Source organism: Pelodiscus sinensis, chromosome 19 (assembly GCF_052426305.1).
Source record: "Pelodiscus sinensis isolate ZL-2025 chromosome 19, ASM5242630v1, whole genome shotgun sequence".
NCBI classification, from domain to species: domain Eukaryota; kingdom Metazoa; phylum Chordata; order Testudines; family Trionychidae; genus Pelodiscus; species Pelodiscus sinensis.
The window spans coordinates 446,202-469,000 of NC_143070.1; the positions used below are offsets into that span (position 1 = coordinate 446,202).

Here is a 22,799-nt window from a genome sequence, read left to right on the forward strand (position 1 = left end):
CGCCGGGAGTAGGGGCTAACGCGCGGGGCATTGTGGGCCGCGCGCGGGGCACGCCGGGAGTAGGGGCTAACGCGCGGGGCATTGTGGGCCGCGCGCGGGGCACGCCGGGAGTAGGGGCTCGCGCGCGGAGCATTGTGGGCCGCGCGCGGGGCACGCCGGGAGTAGGGGCTCGCGCGCGGGGCACGCCGGGAGCGCTCGGTCCCGCAGGAGGCGGTGGCGGAGGCCGGAGCGGGCCGGAGCCCGGGGGGGTCTGAGGCCCGGATCCCCCCGGCACGCAGCGGGGATGGGAGACCGCGGCCGCGGTGAGGGGGGTCGGGGCGGGGGGGGGCTGAGGGGCGCTTGTGCCGGAGGGGGGCCGCCCCCGCCGCGGGGCGTTGCCAGGGAAACCGCACGGGGGGGGGTCACGTGCTCCCGGGCGCTTGTGCAATGGGGGGGAAAGAGCCGCGTCCGGCAGCGCTGCCCCGTGGTGACCCCGGGTGGGGGAGGGGCGGGGCGGGTGCCCCGTGGTGACCCCGGGCGGGGGCGGGGCGGGGCGGGTGCCCCGTGGTGACCCCGGGCGGGGGCGGGGCGGGTGCCCCGTGGTGACTCCGGGCGGGGGCGGGGCGGGTGCCCCGTGGTGACCCCGGGCGGGGGCGGGGCGGGTGCCCCGTGGTGACCCCGGGTGGGGGAGGGGCGGGGCGGGTGCCCCGTGGTGACCCCGGGCGGGGGCGGGGCGGGGCGGGTGCCCCGTGGTGACCCCGGGCGGGGGCGGGGCGGGGCGGGTGCCCCGTGGTGACTCCGGGCGGGGGCGGGGCGGGTGCCCCGTGGTGACCCCGGGTGGGGGCGGGGCGGGTGCCAGCTGCATCCTGTGTGCTCGGTGGGGCGGGAGCCGCATCTGCCCAGATGGGGCGGGGTCTGTGCCAAAGGGCTGATCCCCGTGTCTTCCCCCCCCCAGACTGCCGGAGTCCGGACAGTTCCTCTCTGAGCTCGTCCCCCCCGCCAGAGCTCTCGGCTCCTCTCCATCCCTCCATGATCAGCTCAGCCATGACCTCCTCCATCAACTCGCCTGTCAGCAGCTTGGGCTCCCCTTTCCCTGTCATCAGCTCTTCCCTGGGCTCCCCTGGACTCCCCGCCACGCCCTCCGTCGGCTACGGCCCTGTAAGCAGCCCCCAGGTAAGGGGGAGGGTGGCCCCTCCCTCAGGGGGCAGAGATCGGGGAGGGAGGAGCTGAGGGGTGCTGGGGCTCCCCAAGTGAGTGCAGCGCCATGAAGTTAGGAGGGTGGCCGGATCCAGACTGAGAGGGGACAAGTAGCCAGTGAGCAGAGGAAGTGGGTGCAGTAGGGAAGGTCTCTCCTGTCAGGAGAGTTTGGGGTGTGTGTCTCAGAGGTGGTGGGGCTGGTCTGGGAGGACAGGGTGAAGGAGAGGCAAAGGCTGAACCCCTGGGGAGCCGGTACCTGTGAGGCACCGAGGGAGAGATCGAGAAGTGGGGCTGCCCCTTGGGAAAGGCAGAGCTGTGATCTGCCAGGGGCATGTGGGGCCCTTCCGGCCCTGCTGCGAGCATGGGGGTGGCTGAGTCAATGCTCGCCTCTCTGCCCCCAGATTAACTCCACTGTGAACCTGTCTGGCATGCACTCCGTCAGCAGCTCGGAAGACGTCAAGCCCCCACTGGGCGTGCGGAGCCTCCCGTGTCACCCGCACGGTGGCATGATGCCGGGGAAGCGCCTCTGCGCCATCTGTGGGGACAGATCGTCAGGTACCGGCACCAGGACACCGGGGTTCTGACCCCACTGGGGTAGGGGGCTGGGATGTAGTTGGGCGAGAGAGAGGGGCTGGGAGGCAGGACGCCTGGGTAGTGTTTCTGGCTGTTGGAGAGGGGTGTGTGTGTCTGTGTCTTTGTGGCGCCAGGTGTCTGGACGCCTGGGTTCTGTCTCTGGCCTGGACACCTGGGTTCTGTCTCTGGCCTGGACGCCTGGGTTCTGTCTCTGGCAGTTGGAGAGGGGGTGGGTGGGTGTGTGTGTGTGTGTGTGTGTGTGTGTGTGTGTGTGGCGCCAGGTGTCCGGACGCCTGGGTTCTGTCTCTGGCAGTTGGAGAGGGGTGTGCGTGTGCTGTGTGCACAGGGCCGGGTGTCCGGATGCCTGGGTTCTGTGTCTGGCCCTAGGACAGAGAGGGGTGTGTGGGTGTGGGTATGGGTATAAGTGTAGGGCTGGGGTTCTGAACGCCTGGGTTCTGTCTGGCCCTAGGAATGGGGTGTGTTGGCGCATTGGGGTTTTCCTGTCTCCTGCACCCCCGAAATGGCACGAACAGACTCCCCCAGCCAGTAGAACAGAGGGAGTTTATTACTTCTCCAGGATACAGCACAGATATAATCTGGTTACAGGGCAGGCCTAGGATGCCTCAGCCCCTCTTGATATGGGGGAGTCTCGGCTCCTAAGTCCCAGCCTGTTGCTTAGGCTGCTTCCTCCATAATCCCAGACAGAAACTAACTCTCTTCCAGCCCTGCCCCCAGCCAGGGCAGCATCCACCTTCCTTTGTTTCTCTCCTTGGGGGGTAGCTGGTCAGACAGGTTGAGAGACCCTCTTTGCATAATGACTCATCCCCTGCCCTGCTGGGCCGTGGTACCGACAGCAGCCAGTGGGGTTACCACAGCCCCAGCCTAGAAAGCAGCAAGGTCCCAACACTATGTCACATGGGGGTGGGTGGGTGTGCATGCGTGTGGGCCTGGGTTCTGGCCCTGGCCCTAGGAGAGGGGTGGGTATGCCGGGCCAGGGGCCGGGACACTGGGTTCTCCCTGACTCCCCTGCGCCTCCTCCCCCAGGAAAGCACTATGGGGTGTACAGCTGCGAGGGCTGCAAGGGTTTCTTCAAGCGCACGATCCGCAAGGACCTGACCTACACGTGCCGGGACAACAAAGACTGCATCGTGGACAAGCGGCAGCGCAACCGCTGCCAGTACTGCCGCTACCAGAAGTGCCTGGCCACCGGCATGAAGAGGGAAGGTACCGTCTGTCCGTCCGCCCGGGGCGGGGCCATAGGGAGAGGGGGCGGGGCTCGGAGCGGTACTGCCGCTACCAGAAGTGCCTGGCCACCGGCATGAAGAGGGAAGGTACCGTCTGTCCGTCCGCCCGGGGGCGGGGCCGTAGGGAGAGGGGGCGGGGCTCGGAGCGGTACTGCCGCCACCAGAAATGCCTGGCCACCGGCATGAAGAGGGAAGGTACCGTCTGTCCGTCCGCCCGGGGCGGGGCCATAGGGAGAGGGGGCGGGGCTCGGAGCGGTACTGCCGCTACCAGAAGTGCCTGGCCACCGGCATGAAGAGGGAAGGTACCGTCTGTCCGTCCGCCCGGGGGCGGGGCCGTAGGGAGAGGGGGCGGGGCTCGGAGCGGTACTGCCGCTACCAGAAGTGCCTGGCCACGGGCATGAAGAGGGAAGGTACCGTCTGTCCGTCCGCCCGGGGCGGGGCCATAGGGAGAGGGGGCGGGGCTCGGAGCGGTACTGCCGCTACCAGAAATGCCTGGCCACCGGCATGAAGAGGGAAGGTACCGTCTGTCCGTCCGCCCGGGGGCGGGGCCGTAGGGAGAGGGGGCGGGGCTCGGAGCGGTACTGCCGCTACCAGAAGTGCCTGGCCACCGGCATGAAGAGGGAAGGTACCGTCTGTCCGTCCGCCCGGGGCGGGGCCGTAGGGAGAGGGGGCGGGGCTCGGAGCGGTACTGCCGCCACCAGAAATGCCTGGCCACCGGCATGAAGAGGGAAGGTACCGTCTGTCCGTCCGCCCGGGGGTGGGGCCGTAGGGAGAGGGGGCGGGGCTCGGAGCGGTACTGCCGCTACCAGAAATGCCTGGCCACCGGCATGAAGAGGGAAGGTACCGTCTGTCCGTCCGCCCGGGGCGGGGCTCGGAGCGGTACTGCCGCTACCAGAAATGCCTGGCCACCGGCATGAAGAGGGAAGGTACCGTCTGTCCGTCCGCCCAGGGCGGGGCCGTAGGGACAGGGGGCGGGGCTCGGAGCGGTACTGCCGCTACCAGAAATGCCTGGCCACCGGCATGAAGAGGGAAGGTACCGTCTGTCCGTCCGCCCAGGGCGGGGCCGTAGGGAGAGGGGGCGGGGCTCGGAGCGGTACTGCCGCTACCAGAAGTGCCTGGCCACCGGCATGAAGAGGGAAGGTACCGTCTGTCCGTCCGCCCGGGGGCGGGGCCGTAGGGAGAGGGGGCGGGGCTCGGAGCGGTACTGCCGCTACCAGAAATGCATGGCCACCGGCATGAAGAGGGAAGGTACCGTCTGTCCGTCCGCCCGGGGCGGGGCCGTAGGGAGAGGGGGCGGGGCTCGGAGCGGTACTGCCGCTACCAGAAGTGCCTGGCCACCGGCATGAAGAGGGAAGGTACCGTCTGTCCGTCCGCCCGGGGCGGGGCCATAGGGAGAGGGGGCGGGGCTCGGAGCGGTACTGCCGCTACCAGAAATGCCTGGCCACCGGCATGAAGAGGGAAGGTACCGTCTGTCCGTCCGCCCGGGGGCGGGGCCGTAGGGAGAGGGGGCGGGGCTCGGAGCGGTACTGCCGCTACCAGAAGTGCCTGGCCACCGGCATGAAGAGGGAAGGTACCGTCTGTCCGTCCGCCCGGGGCGGGGCCGTAGGGAGAGGGGGCGGGGCTCGGAGCGGTACTGCCGCCAACAGAAATGCCTGGCCACCGGCATGAAGAGGGAAGGTACCGTCTGTCCGTCCGCCCGGGGGTGGGGCCGTAGGGAGAGGGGGCGGGGCTCGGAGCGGTACTGCCGCTACCAGAAATGCCTGGCCACCGGCATGAAGAGGGAAGGTACCGTCTGTCCGTCCGCCCGGGGCGGGGCTCGGAGCGGTACTGCCACTACCAGAAATGCCTGGCCACCGGCATGAAGAGGGAAGGTACCGTCTGTCCGTCCGCCCAGGGCGGGGCCGTAGGGACAGGGGGCGGGGCTCGGAGCGGTACTGCCGCTACCAGAAATGCCTGGCCACCGGCATGAAGAGGGAAGGTACCGTCTGTCCGTCCGCCCAGGGCGGGGCCGTAGGGAGAGGGGGCGGGGCTCGGAGCGGTACTGCCGCTACCAGAAGTGCCTGGCCACCGGCATGAAGAGGGAAGGTACCGTCTGTCCGTCCGCCCGGGGGCGGGGCCGTAGGGAGAGGGGGCGGGGCTCGGAGCGGTACTGCCGCTACCAGAAATGCATGGCCACCGGCATGAAGAGGGAAGGTACCGTCTGTCCGTCCGCCCGGGGCGGGGCCGTAGGGAGAGGGGGCGGGGCTCGGAGCGGTACTGCCGCTACCAGAAATGCCTGGCCACCGGCATGAAGAGGGAAGGTACCGTCTGTCCGTCCGCCCGGGGCGGGGCCATAGGGAGAGGGGGCGGGGCTCGGAGCGGTACTGCCGTTACCAGAAGTGCCTGGCCACCGGCATGAAGAGGGAAGGTACCGTCTGTCCGTCCGCCCGGGGCGGGGCCATAGGGAGAGGGGGCGGGGCTCGGAGCGGTACTGCCGCTACCAGAAATGCCTGGCCACCGGCATGAAGAGGGAAGGTACCGTCTGTCCGTCCACCCGGGGGCGGGGCCGTAGGGAGAGGGGGCGGGGCTCGGAGCGGTACTGCCGCTACCAGAAATGCATGGCCACCGGCATGAAGAGGGAAGGTACCGTCTGTCCGTCCGCCCGGGGGTGGGGCCGTAGGGAGAGGGGGCGGGGCTCGGAGCGGTACTGCCGCTACCAGAAATGCCTGGCCACCGGCATGAAGAGGGAAGGTACCGTCTGTCCGTCCGCCCGGGGCGGGGCCATAGGGAGAGGGGGCGGGGCTCGGAGCGGTACTGCCGCTACCAGAAATGCCTGGCCACCGGCATGAAGAGGGAAGGTACCGTCTGTCCGTCCGCCCGGGGCGGGGCCGTAGGGAGAGGGGGCGGGGCTCGGAGCGGTACTGCCGCTACCAGAAGTGCCTGGCCACCGGCATGAAGAGGGAAGGTACCGTCTGTCCGTCCGCCCGGGGGCGGGGCCATAGGGAGAGGGGGCGGGGCTCGGAGCGGTACTGCCGCTACCAGAAGTGCCTGGCCACCGGCATGAAGAGGGAAGGTACCGTCTGTCCGTCCGCCCGGGGCGGGGCCATAGGGAGAGGGGGCGGGGCTCGGAGCGGTACTGCCGCTACCAGAAATGCCTGGCCACCGGCATGAAGAGGGAAGGTACCGTCTGTCCGTCCGCCCGGGGGCGGGGCCATAGGGAGAGGGGGCGGGGCTCGGAGCGGTACTGCCGTTACCAGAAATGCATGGCCACCGGCATGAAGAGGGAAGGTACCGTCTGTCCGTCCGCCCGGGGGCGGGGCTCGGAGCGGTACTGCCGCTACCAGAAATGCATGGCCACCGGCATGAAGAGGGAAGGTACCATCTGTCCGTCCGCCCGGGGCGGGGCCGTAGGGAGAGGGGGCGGGGCTCGGAGCGGTACTGCCGCTACCAGAAATGCCTGGCCACCGGCATGAAGAGGGAAGGTACCGTCTGTCCGTCCGCCCGGGGCGGGGCCGTAGGGAGAGGGGGCGGGGCTCGGAGCGGTACTGCCGCTACCAGAAATGCCTGGCCACCGGCATGAAGAGGGAAGGTACCGTCTGTCCGTCCGCCCAGGGCGGGGCCGTAGGGACAGGGGGCGGGGCTCGTAGCGGTACTGCCGCTACCAGAAGTGCCTGGCCACCGGCATGAAGAGGGAAGGTACCGTCTGTCCGTCCGCCGGGGGCGGGGCCATAGGGAGAGGGGGCGGGGCTCGGAGCGGTACTGCCGCTACCAGAAATGCCTGGCCACCGGCATGAAGAGGGAAGGTACCGTCTGTCCGTCCGCCCGGGGGCGGGGCCATAGGGAGAGGGGGCGGGGCTCGGAGCGGTACTGCCGTTACCAGAAATGCCTGGCCACCGGCATGAAGAGGGAAGGTACCGTCTGTCCGTCCGCCCGGGGCGGGGCCGTAGGGAGAGGGGGCGGGGCTCGGAGCGGTACTGCCGCTACCAGAAATGCCTGGCCACCGGCATGAAGAGGGAAGGTACCGTCTGTCCGTCCGCCCGGGGGCGGGGCCATAGGGAGAGGGGGCGGGGCTCGGAGCGGTACTGCCGCTACCAGAAATGCCTGGCCACCGGCATGAAGAGGGAAGGTACCGTCTGTCCGTCCGCCCGGGGCGGGGCCGTAGGGAGAGGGGGCGGGGCTCGGAGCGGTACTGCCGCTACCAGAAAGGCCTGAGGGGAAGGTTCCTTGGGGGGCTGACCGCGAAGGGCTTGCTGGCGGGCGGTGCTGAGGGGCGGGAAGCGCAGAGTTGGGCACTTGTCCCTCCCAGCGGTGCAGGAGGGAAATGGGGCCGGGAGGGCATTGCCAGAGGGTGTCTGTGCCACGTCTGACCAGTCCCCCTCCCCCCGCAGCGGTGCAGGAGGAGCGGCAGCGGGGGAAGGAGAAGGACGGCGAGGGGGATTTTGTGGGCGCCGCAAACGAGGAGATGCCGGTGGAGAAGATCCTGGAAGCAGAGCTGGCTGTGGAGCAGAAATCGGACCAAAGCGTGGATGGCTCTGGCACGGGGGGCAGCTCGGTGAGGGGGGGCGGGGGACTCTGTCATGCCTGGGAGGCAGAGCAGGGCCCTGGCAAAGGGCTTGTGTGGGGATAGAAGGCGCTGACAGAAGGCTGGGGCTTCAGGCCTGGGGGCAGGGAAGGCAGAGAGGTCTGGTAAAGGAGGGTGGGTTCCAGAGGAGGGCAGGACAGGAGTCTCTGGGGCCAGGGCAGGGGTTGATGGGGCAGAGGCCTGGGAGGGGCAGGGCAGGGGGCTCTGGGGGTAGGGCAGGGCTTTGGGAGGCGCACGGCAGGGGGCTAGGCGACAATGGGGCAGGGGGCTCTAGGGATGGGGTCGATGGGGTAGGTGTCTGGGAGGGGTGGGGCAGGGGTCTGGGGATGGGGTCAGGGGGCTGATGGTGCAGGGGCTCTGGGGAGAGGTCAGGGGCTCTGGGGCCAATTGGACAGGGGCGAGGTGTCGCTTGCACACGGAGAAGGTGCCCGGCCGGGGGAGGAGTGGCCGTGTTGGAGGCTGCTGGCGGGAATGGCAGGGCCAGTGGGAGAGGGGGAGCCGTGGATGTGGGGAAGGCCTGGGGCCCGGCAAGTGTCTGACCCCGTCTGTGTCGTCCCTCTCCCCCCAGCCAAACGACCCAGTGACCAACATCTGCCAGGCGGCCGACAAGCAGCTCTTCACGCTGGTGGAGTGGGCCAAGCGCATCCCTCACTTCTCCGAGCTGCCCCTGGATGACCAAGTCATCCTGCTGCGGGCAGGTGAGTGACAGGGTGGGGGCGGGACATCCTGCTGCGGGTGGGTGGGTGTGTGACATGCGGCAGGGGGGACGGGACATCCTGCTGTGGCAGGTGAGTGACATGGGGCGGGACATCCTGCTGCAGGTGGGTGTGTGACATGGGGCAGGGGGACGGGACATCCTGCTGTGGCAGGTGAGTGACATGGGGCGGGACATCCTGCTGCAGGTGGGTGTGTGACATGGGGCAGGGGGACGGGACATCCTGCTGTGTCAGGTGAGTGATATGGGGCGGGATTCCTGCAGCTGGTGGGTGTGTGACATGGGGCGGGGGGACCGGACATCCTGCTGTGGCAGGTGAGTGACATGGGGAGGGACATCCTACTGTGGCAGGTGAGTGACATGGGGCGGGACTTCCTGCTGTGGCAGGTGAGTGACATGGGGCGGGACTTCCTGCTGCATGGTGCACAAGGCCGTGCCCGCAGGCTGAAGGCGCCCTAGTGAGAGCGGGGGGCGGGGGGACCCAAACTGTTCTGTCTGGGAGTGTCGAGGTGGGACGGTAACATGGGGGGGTTCCCTCTCCTCCCTGGTCTCTAGCTTTGGGGGAGGGGAGGAAGGGGGGGTCCCCGGCCTGGCTCTGAGTGACTCTCCCTGCGCCCCAGGCTGGAACGAGCTGCTTATCGCCTCCTTCTCGCACCGCTCCATCTCTGTGAAGGACGGGATCCTGCTGGCCACAGGGCTGCACGTGCATCGGAACAGCGCCCACAGTGCCGGCGTGGGGGCCATCTTCGACAGGTGGGCAGGGCCCGGGGCTCTGCGCGGGGGCATGGCCCTGGGGGCACAGGGCTGGCAAGGGGGCTGCATTTCCCAGGGTGTGGGGGGACTGGTAAGGGGGCTGCGGTTCCCAGGGGCACTGGGCTGGTAAGGGGGCTGCGGTTCCATGGGAAGTGGGGTGAGTTGGGGGGGCAGGTCTCAGGGGCACTGGGCTGGTAAGGGGGCTGCGGTTCCCACGGGAAGTGGGGTGAGTTGGGGGGCAGGTCCCAGGGGCACTGGGCTGGTAAGGAGGCTGCAGTTCCCAGGGGCACTGGGCTGGTAAGGGGGCTGCGGTTCCTAAGGGGCTGCAGTTCCCAGGGGCACTGGGCTGGTAAGGGGGCTGCAGTTCCATGGGAAGTGGGGTGAGTTGGGGGGGCAGGTCTCAGGGGCACTGGGCTGGTAAGGGGGCTGCGGTTCCCAGGGGCACTGGGCTGGTAAGGGGGCTGCGGTTCCCACGGGAAGTGGGGTGAGTTGGGGGGCAGGTCCCAGGGGCACTGGGCTGGTAAGGGGGCTGCGGTTCCATGGGAAGTGGGGTGAGTTGGGGGGGCAGGTCTCAGGGGCACTGGGCTGGTAAGGGGGCTGCGGTTCCCACGGGAAGTGGGGTGAGTTGGGGGGGCAGGTCCCAGGGGCACTGGGCTGGTAAGGGGGCTGCGGTTCCATGGGAAGTGGGGTGAGTTGGGGGGGCAGGTCTCAGGGGCACTGGGCTGGTAAGGGGGCTGCGGTTCCCAGGGGCACTGGGCTGGTAAGGGGGCTGCGGTTCCCACGGGAAGTGGGGTGAGTTGGGGGGCAGGTCCCAGGGGCACTGGGCTGGTAAGGGGGCTGCGGTTCCTAAGGGGCTGTATTTCCCAGGGGCACTGGGCTGGTAAGGGCGCTGCAGTTCCCACGGGAAGTGGGGTGAGTTGGGGGGCAGGTCCCAGGGGCACTGGGCTGGTAAGGGGGCTGCAGTTCCCACGGGAAGTGGGGTGAGTTGGGGGGCAGGTCTCAGGGGCACTGGGCTGGTAAGGGGGCTGCAGTTCCCACGGGAAGTGGGGTGAGTTGGGGGGCAGGTCCCAGGGGCACTGGGCTGGTAAGGGGGCTGCGGTTCCTAAGGGGCTGTATTTCCCAGGGGCACTGGGCTGGTAAGGGCGCTGCGGTTCCCACAGGAAGTGGGGTGAGTTGGGGGGCAGGTCCCAGGGGCACTGGGCTGGTAAGGGGGCTGCGGTTCCTAAGGGGCTGTATTTCCCAGGGGCACTGGGCTGGTAAGGGCGCTGCGGTTCCCACAGGAAGTGGGGTGAGTTGGGGGGCAGGTCCCAGGGGCACTGGGCTGGTAAGGGGGCTGCGGTTCCTAAGGGGCTGTATTTCCCAGGGGCACTGGGCTGGTAAGGGGGCTGCAGTTCCCACGGGAAGTGGGGTGAGTTGGGGGGCAGGTCTCAGGGGCACTGGGCTGGTAAGGGGGCTGCAGTTCCCACGGGAAGTGGGGTGAGTTGGGGGGCAGGTCCCAGGGGCACTGGGCTGGTAAGGGGGCTGCGGTTCCTAAGGGGCTGTATTTCCCAGGGGCACTGGGCTGGTAAGGGCGCTGCGGTTCCCACAGGAAGTGGGGTGAGTTGGGGGGCAGGTCCCAGGGGCACTGGGCTGGTAAGGGGGCTGCGGTTCGTAAAAGTCTGGCAAGGGGGCAGGTGTTGTGGGGACTTGGTGCTGGTGTGGGGCTGCTGCTGACAGGCGGGGGCAGGTTCTCCAGGCGCGGGCTAGCGGGTGAGGAGGGCCCAGGGGAGCCAGTTGCGAGCTCCCAGCGGGCGGCTCTGCCCCCCTCCCCACTGATGCCCCCTCCCCAGGGTGCTGACCGAGCTGGTCTCCAAGATGCGGGACATGCGGATGGACAAGACAGAGCTGGGCTGTCTACGGGCCATCATCCTCTTCAACCCGGGTAAGGGACCCCCGGAGCTCCCCCCCAGGCTGCCTGCCCCCCCCCAGGCTGCCTGCCCCCATCCTCTTCAACCCGGGTAAGGGACCCCCGGAGCTCCCCCCCCCAGGCTGCCTGCCCCCCCCCAGGCTGCCTGCCCCCATCCTCTTCAACCCGGGTAAGGGACCCCCGGAGCTCCCCCCGGGCTGCCTGCCCCCCCCCCCAGGCTGCCTGCCCCCCCCCAGGCTGCCTGCCCCTCATCCTCTTCAACCCGGGTAAGGGACCCCCGGAGCTCCCCCCCCCAGGCTGCCTGCCCCCCCCCAGGCTGCCTGCCCCCATCCTCTTCAACCCGGGTAAGGGACCCCCGGAGCTCCCCCCCCAGGCTGCCTGCCCCCCCAGGCTGCCTGCCCCCATCCTCTTCAACCCGGGTAAGGGACCCCCGGAGCTCCCCCCGGGCTGCCTGCCCCCCCCCCCAGGCTGCCTGCCCCCCCCCAGGCTGCCTGCCCCTCATCCTCTTCAACCCGGGTAAGGGACCCCCGGAGCTCCCCCCCCCAGGCTGCCTGCCCCCCCCCAGGCTGCCTGCCCCCATCCTCTTCAACCCGGGTAAGGGACCCCCAGAGCTCCCCCCGAGGCTGCCTGCCCCCCCCCAGGCTGCCTGCCCCCATCCTCTTCAACCCGGGTAAGGGACCCCCGGAGCTCCCCCCCCCAGGCTGCCTGCCCCCCCCCAGGCTGCCTGCCCCCATCCTCTTCAACCCGGGTAAGGGACCCCCGGAGCTCCCCCCCCCCAGGCTGCCTGCCCCCCCCCAGGCTGCCTGCCCCCATCCTCTTCAACCCGGGTAAGGGACCCCCAGAGCTCCCCCCCCCAGGCTGCCTGCCCCCCCCCAGGCTGCCTGCCCCCATCCTCTTCAACCCGGGTAAGGGACCCCCGGAGCTCCCCCCCCCAGGCTGCCTGCCCCCCCCCAGGCTGCCTGCCCCCATCCTCTTCAACCCGGGTAAGGGACCCCCGGAGCTCCCCCCCCCGGGCTGCCTGCCTCCTCCCCCCAGGCTGCCTGCCCCCCCCCAGGCTGCCTGCCCCTCATCCTCTTCAACCCGGGTAAGGGACCCCCGGAGCTCCCCCCAGGCTGCCTGCCCCCCCCCCAGGCTGCCTGCCCCTCATCCTCTTCAACCCGGGTAAGGGACCCCCGGAGCTCCCCCGGGCTGCCTGCCTCCTCCCCCCAGGCTGCCTGCCCCCCCCCCCAGGCTGCCTGCCCCCCATCCTCTTCAACCCGGGTAAGGGACCCCCGGAGCTCCCCCCCCCAGGCTGCCTGCCCCCCCCCCCCAGGCTGCCTGCCCCCCATCCTCTTCAACCCGGGTAAGGGACACCCGGAGCTCCCCCCGGGCTGCCTGCCCCCCCCCAGGCTGCCTGCCCCCCATCCTCTTCAACCCGGGTAAGGGACACCCGGAGCTCCCCCGGGCTGCCTGCCTCCTCCCCCCAGGCTGCCTGCCCCCCCCCCAGGCTGCCTGCCCCCCATCCTCTTCAACCCGGGTAAGGGACCCCCGGAGCTCCCCCTGGGCTGCCTGCCTCCTCCCCCAGGCTGCCTGCCCCCCATCCTCTTCAAATTGGGTATGGGACCGCCCCAGACATCCTCCCTCAGTCTGCCTGCCCCCCATCCTCTTCAACATGGGTAAGGGACCCCGGAGCCCCCCCACCCGATAGGTCCCTGCCTCCTCGTCATCAGCGTTTCGGTGTGCGGAAGGAATGCTCTGTGCCCTGCCGCCGGCTGTGCATGGTCACACGCGCTCTGCCCGTCGGCTCCTCCTCTCCTCTGGGCGGCCGCCCACGTGCCCAGCTCACAGGGGCCCTGCCCTCTTCCCCATGGGGCTGCAGCCTGGGCGGGGGGGGGCTGCCCTCACAGGGCTGTAACCCACTGCCTGCTGCAGATGCCAAGGGGCTGTCGAACCCGGGGGAGGTGGAGCTGCTGCGGGAAAAGGTCTACGCCTCCCTGGAGTCCTACTGCAAGCAGAAGTACCCCGAGCAGCAGGGCAGGTGAGCAGCAGGGACGGGGGGAGAACGGGGATGCGCAGAGGGGTGCCCGGGCAGCCAGGAGGGAGGAGGAGAGGCCAGGGTGGGGGGCAGGGGCGGGGGGGCGAACGGGGATGCGCAGAGGGGTGCCCGGGCAGCCAGGAGGGAGGAGGAGAGGCCAGGGTGGGGGGCAGGGGCGGGGGGGGCGAACGGGGATGCGCAGAGGGGTGCCCGGGCAGCCAGGAGGGAGGAGGAGATGCCAGGGTGGAGGGCGGGGGCATCTCTAGGGCTGGCGTGCTCGGTGTGGGCAGCCCGCTTCTGGGGCTGCAGCTGCAGCAAGTGGCCACGAGGTGGCGCCAGATCACTGCTCCTGACCCAGCCTGTGTTTGCATGGGGGGGATCCCACAGGTGGGGGCAGGGAATGGGGGGAGCATGTGGGGCAGGGAGCCATGCGCACAGGGAATGGGGGGGCTGTGGGGTGGGGGTGCAGGGTGCCTTATGGACAGGGAATCAGTGGGGCTGGGGGTTGTGGGGGGCTGTGGGGCGTCCCTGCCCCCGTGACCCTGCCCTGCCCCCAGGTTTGCCAAGCTGCTGCTGCGCCTGCCGGCCCTGCGCTCCATCGGGCTGAAGTGCTTGGAGCATCTGTTCTTCTTCAAGCTGATCGGCGACACCCCCATCGACACCTTCCTCATGGAGATGCTGGAGGCCCCGCACCAGCTGGCCTGAGCCCCCCCCACGGGGGCTGCGGACTCTGGGGGGCGGCTGGGCAGGCCGAGGGGCGGCGCTGTCGGTTGCTGTGTGGGGTCCCCTGGGCGTCCCCCGTGCCTCTCCAGAGCTGGGGTGGCCCCGGGCCCTACCTCATTCCCCCAGTGGCTGGCTCCCCCAGAGGTACCCCGGCCTCGCCGTGGGTGGGCCTGGGCTGACCCCGAGAGTTCAGGTAGGGGGAGAGGAGGCCCCCCCAGTGCCCACTAATATAGCCCCGTCTCCCGGGCGTGGGGAGCCTGGCCCCGCCCTTCGCCTGGGGGCCTTCTGGCCACATCCCCCAGTGAGGACGGGCGAGGCCCACGCCCTTGCTGCTGGGGGTGTCCTGGCCCGGGGAGCGGGGGGAGGCGGGTACGTGTGGGCAGGGGCCTGCTCTCCTGGGTCCTTAGTTTATTCTGTGCCCCTCCTGGCTGCCCTGCTGGGGGAGGGGCAGTCCCTGTGGCTCCCAGGCGGGGGGGGGGGGGGGGGGATTATGCCCCGCACTGGCCCCCACAGCCCCATTTCTCAGGCAGCCGTTAGCACTTTGAATCGACATCCTGCGCCCCACTCCCGCCTCAATCTATGCAGCAGGTACCAGATGCCTCCCCCCGCCAGTGGCTGGGGGGGTGGGAAAGGGTCGAATGCAGCCTCCCCCCGCCACACTCACTGTGGGGGGGGAGTTACTGTAGGGCCTACAGCCTGTGGAGGGGTGTCCTGGCTGAGAGCCAGGGTTCAGAGCCAGGCCCCCCAGGCGAATGGGGGCAGACCTCTGGCAAATGGGGGGGTCTTCCCCCCCTTGCAGGCTGCAGGGGGTCCCCCTGCCTGGACCGTTTGAGTTGCTGCGGGGGGAGGGGTGTGTAGGGTGGGGGCCCTGCCTGAGCAGCCCCCCCCATTGGGCGCAGCCCTTCTCCCCGCATGCCCGGCCCCGTTATTTTCGCTTTTATTATTATTAACCCCCCCCCCCCCCATTGCTTTGGAGTTACCGTGATTAAAGCTGCTGCTTCTTAACCGTGCCCAGCGCCTCCCCTGGCTGTGCCCCCCCCAGGAAACACCTCCCTCCCCTGGCCCGGAGTGACCCCGGCACGCCTCCATCAGCGGGCTTGGCTCTGCCGGGCCGGGGGGGGGCAGACAAGGGGGCTTTGTTTGCCCGCCTGGGCCGGGAGCTGCGCTCACCTGCCGGGCCGGGGACCCCGCACAGACCTTGCGCCACTGGGCTGGCGGGGGGGGGGGGGCAGGATCAGGCCCGGTCCCCCCGGCCCTGGGGGCAGTTGGGGAGGGGGTCAGACCCCTCCAGTCTAGTGCTCCGCCTCCGCCCTGAGAAGCGTGTCAGCACTGGGTCCCTGTCCTTCCCCCCATGGGTGGGGTATGGGTTGGGGAGGAGGGGCTGGGGGTGGGTCAGTGAGGGGGGAGGGGTGGCTGTCCCTTGCTCACCCCGAAGGGGAAGGCCTTGTGTCCCATATCTCCCCGCCCGGGGGGGGGGGGGGGGGAGTGGTTTGCCGCAGAGTCTATTTCTGGTCCCAGCCCAGAGGAAACTCTCGTCTCCTGAAATGGGGGGGGAGGAGGATTGTTGGCATCTCTCCCCGGGGGGGGGGCTGACCCCCAGCTAAGGAAGGTCCCAGGCTGTGGGCCCCCCTGCTGGCAGGTGCAGACGTGCCAACCCCAGCGTGCCCTCGGAGAAACGTGCACTGGTGCAAAGTGCCCACTTGTGCACAGACACCTCTGAAATGCACCCGCAGGCACAGACATGCAGGCGTGCGCTTCCTGGCATATGCACTGACACTAGTCCCTCGCACGTGCTTGTGCAACGCACACCGGGCTGGCCGTGCATTTCCACATGTGCCCAGCCCCTGCCTAGCCAGGCTAAGGTGCCCCTGCCCAGCTGCGAGCCCCCTCCGGTGCCCCGTGGCTGGGAGCTGGCAGGGCGGGGGCTGCACGGGGCTGCTTTGAACCTGGGCAGCGTCTCCGGGCCGTGTTTATCCGCAGGGCGCACAGAGGCAGCTCTGTGCAGGGCATGAAGGGCCGGGCTGTCTGGTGGCTGGGCCCCGGCCCAGCCGCCAGCCACAAGCTCCGTCCCAGGGGGCCGGCAGTACAAACAGGCCTGGTGGAGCCCGGCCCGGCTTAGGCCAGGGACCAACCTGTCTGCGCTCGGCCAGCGGGGCCCTGCCTGGGGCACCAGGCTCCAGCCTGCAGTCCCCTGGCCTGGGGTCCAGCACCCCCCGGGATCCCCTGGCCCGAGTGTCCATCCCCCCCGGGATCCCCTGGCCTGGGGTCCATCCCCCCCGGGATCCCCTGGCCCGAGTGTCCATCCCCCCCCCGGGATCCCCTGGCCCGAGTGTCCACCCCCGCCCCGGGATCCCCTGGCCCGAGTGTCCATCCCCCCCCCGGGATCCCCTGGCCCGAGTGTCCATCCCCCCCCCGGGATCCCCTGGCCCGGGGTCCAGCACCCCCCGGGATCCCCTGGCCCGAGTGTCCATCCCCCCCCCGGGATCCCCTGGCCCGGGGTCCAGCACCCCCCGGGATCCCCTGGCCCGAGTGTCCATCCCCCCCGGGATCCCCTGGCCTGGGGTCCAGCACCCCCCGGGATCCCCTGGCCCGAGTGTCCATCCCCCCCGGGATCCCCTGGCCTGGGGTCCAGCACCCCCCGGGATCCCCTGGCCCGAGTGTCCATCCCCCCCGGGATCCCCTGGCCCGAGTGTCCATCCCCCCCCCGGGATCCCCTGGCCCGAGTGTCCATCCCCCCCCCCGGGATCCCCTGGCCTGGGGTCCAGCACCCCCCGGGATCCCCTGGCCCGAGTGTCCATCCCCCCCGGGATCCCCTGGCCCGAGTGTCCATCCCCCCCGGGATCCCCTGGCCCGAGTGTCCATCCCCCCCCCCCGGGATCCCCTGGCCTGGGGTCCAGCACCCCCCGGGATCCCCTGGCCCGAGTGTCCATCCCCCCCCCGGGATCCCCTGGCCCGAGTGTCCATCCCCCCCGGGATCCCCTGGCCTGGGGTCCAGCACCCCCCGGGATCCCCTGGCCCGAGTGTCCATCCCCCCCCCGGGATCCCCTGGCCCGAGTGTCCATCCCCCCCCCGGGATCCCCTGGCCCGAGTGTCCATCCCCCCCGGGATCCCCTGGCCCGAGTGTCCATCCCCCCCGGGATCCCCTGGCCTGGGGTCCAGCACCCCCCGGGATCCCCTGGCCCGAGTGTCCATCCCCCCCGGGATCCCCTGGCCCGAGTGTCCATCCCCCCCGGGATCCCCTGGCCTGGGGTCCATCCCCCCCGGGATCCCCTGGCCCGAGTGTCCATCCCCCCCCCGGGATCCCCTGGCCCGAGTGTCCACCCCCGCCCCGGGATCCCCTGGCCCGAGTGTCCATCCCCCCCCCGGGATCCCCTGGCCCGAGTGTCCATCCCCCCCCCGGGATCCCCTGGCCCGGGGTCCAGCACCCCCCGGGATCTCCTGGCCCGAGTGTCCATCCCCCCCCCGGGATCCCCTGGCCCGGGGTCCAGCACCCCCCGGGATCCCCTGGCCCGAGTGTCCATCCCCCCCGGGATCCCCTGGCCTGGGGTCCAGCACCCCCCGGGATCCCCTGGCCCGAGTGTCCATCCCCCCCGGGATCCCCTGGCCTGGGGTCCAGCACCCCCCGGGATCCCCTGGCCCGAGTGTCCATCCCCCCCGGGATCCCCTGGCCCGAGTGTCCATCCCCCCCCCGGGATCCCCTGGCCCGAGTGTCCATCCCCCCCCCCGGGATCCCCTGGCCTGGGGTCCAGCACCCCCCGGGATCCCCTGGCCCGAGTGTCCATCCCCCCCGGGATCCCCTGGCCCGAGTGTCCATCCCCCCCGGGATCCCCTGGCCCGAGTGTCCATCCCCCCCCCCGGGATCCCCTGGCCTGGGGTCCAGCACCCCCCGGGATCCCCTGGCCCGAGTGTCCATCCCCCCCCCGGGATCCCCTGGCCCGAGTGTCCATCCCCCCCGGGATCCCCTGGCCCGAGTGTCCATCCCCCCCGGGATCCCCTGGCCTGGGGTCCAGCACCCCCCCCGGGATCCCCTGGCCCGAGTGTCCATCCCCCCCGGGATCCCCTGGCCCGAGTGTCCATCCCCCCCGGGATCCCCTGGCCTGGGGTCCATCCCCCCCGGGATCCCCTGGCCCGAGTGTCCATCCCCCCCCCGGGATCCCCTGGCCCGAGTGTCCACCCCCGCCCCGGGATCCCCTGGCCCGAGTGTCCATCCCCCCCCCGGGATCCCCTGGCCCGAGTGTCCATCCCCCCCCCGGGATCCCCTGGCCCGGGGTCCAGCACCCCCCGGGATCTCCTGGCCCGAGTGTCCATCCCCCCCCCGGGATCCCCTGGCCCGGGGTCCAGCACCCCCCGGGATCCCCTGGCCCGAGTGTCCATCCCCCCCGGGATCCCCTGGCCTGGGGTCCAGCACCCCCCGGGATCCCCTGGCCCGAGTGTCCATCCCCCCCGGGATCCCCTGGCCTGGGGTCCAGCACCCCCCGGGATCCCCTGGCCCGAGTGTCCATCCCCCCCGGGATCCCCTGGCCCGAGTGTCCATCCCCCCCCCGGGATCCCCTGGCCCGAGTGTCCATCCCCCCCCCCGGGATCCCCTGGCCTGGGGTCCAGCACCCCCCGGGATCCCCTGGCCCGAGTGTCCATCCCCCCCGGGATCCCCTGGCCCGAGTGTCCATCCCCCCCGGGATCCCCTGGCCCGAGTGTCCATCCCCCCCCCCGGGATCCCCTGGCCTGGGGTCCAGCACCCCCCGGGATCCCCTGGCCCGAGTGTCCATCCCCCCCCCGGGATCCCCTGGCCCGAGTGTCCATCCCCCCCGGGATCCCCTGGCCCGAGTGTCCATCCCCCCCGGGATCCCCTGGCCTGGGGTCCAGCACCCCCCCCGGGATCCCCTGGCCCGAGTGTCCATCCCCCCCGGGATCCCCTGGCCCGAGTGTCCATCCCCCCCCCCCGGGATCCCCTGGCCCGAGTGTCCATCCCCCCCGGGATCCCCTGGCCTGGGGTCCATCCCCCCTGGGATCCCCTGGCCCGAGGTCCAGCCTCTCCCTCTGCAATCCCTGAGCACTGGGGTCCAGCCGCTCCCCATGGGGTTCCCCCGGCACCAGGGTCCAGCCTCCCCCCCATGGGCCTGCTCTGTACCCCGCAGGCCCCAGTGCCAGCTTTGTGCTGCCCCGGCCGCTTGGCTGTAGGTGGCTCTGGGAACCCCCGAGGCCGGGCCAGGCTGCAATTACCGTGCGAGAGTCATTGAGGGCACCTGGGCGGGGCTGGCGTCAGCCAGAGGCCTGAGCCATGGACGGGGCTGCCCCCCCCCACCCTGCCCCTTCTATTTTCAGGCTCTCTCCATCTGTTCCTGCACCCCGCTCCCAGGGCCCGGCCCTGGCTCCCAGGGGCAGGGCTGGCTAATTACACGGCCTTGATTACAGTGTGGGGCTGCTGGAGTTCCGGATCCAAATATACCCTGGGCTGGGCTGCCGGAGTCCCCCCACGGCACGTGTCTCCTCCCCCCCCAACGGGCAGGGAATGGTGCACGCCGGCACTGGGGCACGGCACACTAGCCCAGGGGCTGGGTGAGGGGCCAGCCCCAAGGGGGCCCCTCCAAGAACAGGATCTGGGGAGACCCCAGAGCGGGGGGGGGGGGAAATGTGCCTTCTAATTGTTCCCATCTGGGTGCGGAACCAATTTTATTTGGTGCACCAAGGCAGGTCTGGATGTGCACCACCAGGGCACCCCCTGCTGCTGGCTCGGGGCGCTTTGCTCAGCGGCTGGGCAGCGCTGGAATCTCTCCTGGGCGGCCACCCAAGTGCCCGGCTCCCAGGGGCACTGGCTGGGGAGCCACGGGAGTGGGGGGGCTGTTCTCTGGCCGTTGGTATTTGCTCTCTGCTACAGCAGCGCTAGGACCCCAGTGTGCCAGGCGCAGCAGAGCCCCGCAGCGTGCATGGTGCAAGGCCCAGCCGGGGAGCCCACGGCCCCGGTCCCGCGCTGCTGGGCATACGGCCGGCTGAGCCCGGGGCACCGGAGAGCGGCCGGCTGGCTGGGTGTCTGGCCGGCGCCGAGGGCACGAGCGGGCGCCTATGGAGCTGCTGGAGGGGAGGGGCAGGACTCCCAGAACAGGTGAGTTGGGGGGCAGGGCTGCGGCTGTTGCCATGGGGGGCAGCCCGGAGCCAGCAGGACGGGGATGGTCCCGAGCGGGCGATGGGGGGGCTAGGATGAGCCTGGCAAATGAGGAGGGAATTCCCATGGGCTCTCTAGGATGTGTGCACAGACGCATGCTTATCCATGCATGGCCAGCTTCATGTGTGTGTGCCCCGACACACGTGCTGACAACATGCACCCTCATGTCCCTGCACTCACATGTGCATGGTCAGACTCACACGCATGTGCCCGGATACACGTGCCCACTCACACATGCCAACAACATGCACACTCATGTCCCCGCACTCACATGTGCATGGTCAGTCTCACAGGCGTGTGCCCTGACACATGCCGGCAACATGCACACATGTTCCCACACTCAAGTGCACAGTCAGACTCACACATGTGTGCCCCGACACATGCCCACTCACACGTACCGACGTGCGCACACATGTTCCCACACTCAAGTGCACAGTCAGACTCACACATGTGTGCCCCGACACATGCCCACTCACACGTACCGACGTGCGCACACATGTCCCCGCACTCACGTGCACAGTCGGACTCACACGCATGTGCCCACAGTCACATCCGCCAGCAACGTGCCCACATGCATGGTTGCACACTAGCACACAAGGGTGTGATCACTACGCCGTGCCCACTGTAAGCCAGGCCTGTGAGCACTGTCACGCTCTGCTCTAGCCACACACCCAGGGGCTCACCAGTGCTCACCAGTGCTCGGGTTTGTGGGTCACGCTGTTATCTGTGCGTGTGTCCCTCCCCCCGCAGCGCTGGGCAGGGACCCCAGGGTGGCAGTTTGGGGGAGCTGCTGAGGGCTGGGTGGGGGAGGCACAGGGGTGTGTGGGGGGATCCCGGGTTCAGCCCCTCTGCCCTGCTGGGGAGATGGAGACGGGTCTCAGTCCCCCCCCCCCCCGCCCCGTCCTGGGGGTGGATGGGAGCTGGCGCCCCCTACAGGGGACAGGCTGCTGCCTCCTTCCCTGCCCCCAGTCCCCCAGCTAGCCAGGCCCTGCCCCCCAGCCCGATTGCTGGAGGGGCGGTGCAGTCCAGGGCTGTGTGAGCGGGAGGGTGCTAGTACCTCCCCCCAGGACGCAGGAGGGGGAGCCCCATTTCCTACCGCAGCCCCAGAGGCTGGGGGGGGCTCTGAGCCGGGAGAAGGCAGGTGGCCCCGGGAAAGGCTGGAAGGGCCCCTGGGAGGAAGGGGCGCCCCTCGGTGCAGGGGTTTTGGAGGGGGAGGGAGGCTGGGAGAGGTGGGGGCAGGGCCCGCAGGGAACTGGGTGTCCCAGGTGGGCAGGGATGGGGGGCGGACAGGGCAGAGAGGGAAGGGGCAGGGGGCAGGGCTGGGCAGCAGGGCGGGGACAGTGGGGGTCGGCTCAAGGGGGCTGGGCAGACCTGGAGGGGAGCAGAGGGCGGGGCGGGGCGGGGCGGGGAGCGTGCCGGGCTGGGACGGGAGGAGGGAGCAGGGGGGCGGGCCGGGAAGAGGGAGCAGGGGGGCGGGCTGGGGGTGCCGGGGCAGGGGGCCGGGCAGGGGGGCGGCTGGGGGTGCCGAGGCAGGGGGCGGGCCGGGAGGAGGGAGCAGGGGGGCGGGCTGGGGGTGCCGGGGCAGGGGGTTGGGCCGGGGGAAGCAGGGGGCGGGCTGGGGGTGCCGGGCAGGGGGGCGGGCCGGGAGGAGAGAGCAGGGGGGCGGGCCGGGAGGAGGGAGCAGGGGGGCGGCTGAGGGTGCCGGGGCAGGGGGCCGGGCCGGGAGGAGGGAGCAGGGGGGCGGGCCGGGGGGGCCGGGCCGGGAGGAGGGAGCAGGGGGGCGGGCTGGGGGTGCCGGGGCAGGGGGGCGGGCCGGGAAGAGGGAGCAGGGGGGCGGGCCGGGGGGGCCGGGCCGGGAGGAGAGAGCAGGGGGGCGGGCCGGGGGGGCTGAGGGTGCCGGGCAGGGGGCCGGGCCGGGGGGGGGAGCAGGGGGGCGGGCCGGGAGGAGGGAGCAGGGGGGCGGGCCGGGGGGGCTGGGGGTGCCGGGCAGGGGGCCGGGCCGGGGGGAGGGAGCAGGGGGGCGGGCCGGGGGGAGGGAGCAGGGGGCCGGGGGGAGGGAGCAGGGGGGCGGGCCGGGGGGGCTGGGGGTGCCGGGCAGGGGGCCGGGCCGGGGGGAGGGAGCAGGGGGGCGGGCCGGGGGGGCTGGGGGTGCCGGGCAGGGGGGCGGGCCGGGGGGGGAGCGTGCCGGGCTGGGACGGGGCCGGGAGCCGGGCACTCGCATTCGGAGCCGGGGCTGGACACGGGGCAGCCGAAGCCTCGAGCCGCTGGGACCCGTCGCCTCGCGCCCCGCGGAGCCCCCCTCGGCCATGGCCCGCGCCCCCGGGCTGCTGCCCCTGCTCCTGCTGCTGCTGCCCGCTCTGCGCGCCCGGGCAGGTAGGGGGCTGGGCACGGGAGAGGGGCTCCTGGGGGGGGGCCCACGGGGAGCGGTGTGTGGGGCGTGAGGGGCACACGGGGAGGGGTGTGTGGCACGGGGGCGCACGGGGGACAGTGTGTGGGGCACGGGGGGCGCACGGGGGACAGTGTGTGGGGCACGGGGGGCACACGGGGAGGGGTGTGTGGCACGGGGGCGCACGGGGGACAGTGTGTGGGGCACGGGGGGCGCACGGGGGACAGTGTGTGGGGCACGGGGGGCACACGGGGAGGGGTGTGTGGCACGGGGGCGCACGGGGGACAGTGTGTGTGGCACGGGGGCACACGGGGAGGGGTGTGTGGCACGGGGGCGCACGGGGGACAGTGTGTGGGGCACGGGGGGCGCACGGGGGACAGTGTGTGGGGCACGGGGGGCACACGGGGAGGGGTGTGTGGCACGGGGGCGCACGGGGGACAGTGTGTGGGGCACGGGGGGCACACGGGGAGGGGTGTGGGGCACGGGGGCGCACGGGGGACAGTGTGTGGGGCACGGGGGGCACACGGGGAGGGGTGTGTGGCACGGGGGCGCACGGGGGACAGTGTGTGGGGCACGGGGGTGCACGGG

At 71.3% G+C, this 22,799-nt stretch overlaps 2 protein-coding genes across 7 annotated transcripts in view; both read left to right on the plus strand.

Annotated features, from left to right (window-relative positions):
• Nucleotides 1–121: 121 nt before the first annotated feature.
• Nucleotides 122–14,675, plus strand: RXRB (retinoid X receptor beta). Of its 2 annotated transcripts, none has more exons than XM_089771559.1 (11): nucleotides 122–140; nucleotides 171–302; nucleotides 935–1,152; nucleotides 1,578–1,731; nucleotides 2,794–2,973; nucleotides 7,361–7,524; nucleotides 8,123–8,252; nucleotides 8,890–9,022; nucleotides 10,852–10,943; nucleotides 12,840–12,945; nucleotides 13,500–14,675. In XM_089771559.1, exons 2-11 carry the CDS (start codon nucleotides 284–286, stop codon nucleotides 13,645–13,647), a joined length of 1,344 nt encoding a protein of 447 aa, XP_089627685.1. In that variant the 5' UTR covers nucleotides 122–140; nucleotides 171–283; the 3' UTR covers nucleotides 13,648–14,675. The 2 variants fall into 2 exon arrangements, with proteins under 2 accessions (XP_089627685.1, XP_089627686.1); XM_089771560.1 differs by having other exon boundaries at nucleotides 935–1,137.
• Nucleotides 14,676–21,957: 7,282 nt separating this feature from the next.
• The window catches only part of COL11A2 (collagen type XI alpha 2 chain), a 92,030-nt gene continuing 91,188 nt past the window's right edge, over nucleotides 21,958–22,799 (plus strand). For 3 of the 5 annotated variants that reach the window (XM_075917109.2, XM_089771562.1, XM_089771563.1), the window contains exon 1: nucleotides 21,959–22,198. In XM_075917109.2, coding sequence (XP_075773224.2) covers nucleotides 22,132–22,198 — 67 coding nt within the window. In that variant the 5' untranslated portion in view covers nucleotides 21,959–22,131. Of the gene's footprint in view, nucleotides 22,199–22,799 lie in introns of all 5 variants that reach the window. The other 2 variants (XM_089771561.1, XM_089771564.1) reach the window with 2 other exon arrangements.

Bases quoted from the DNA above. Each gene is read 5' to 3' on its own strand.
- RXRB (XM_089771559.1), top strand. The intron at 7,525-8,122 runs GTGAGGGGGGGC...CTCTCCCCCCAG, and splicing joins CTGGCACGGGGGGCAGCTCG to CCAAACGACCCAGTGACCAA. The intron at 10,944-12,839 runs GTAAGGGACCCC...TGCCTGCTGCAG, and splicing joins CATCATCCTCTTCAACCCGG to ATGCCAAGGGGCTGTCGAAC.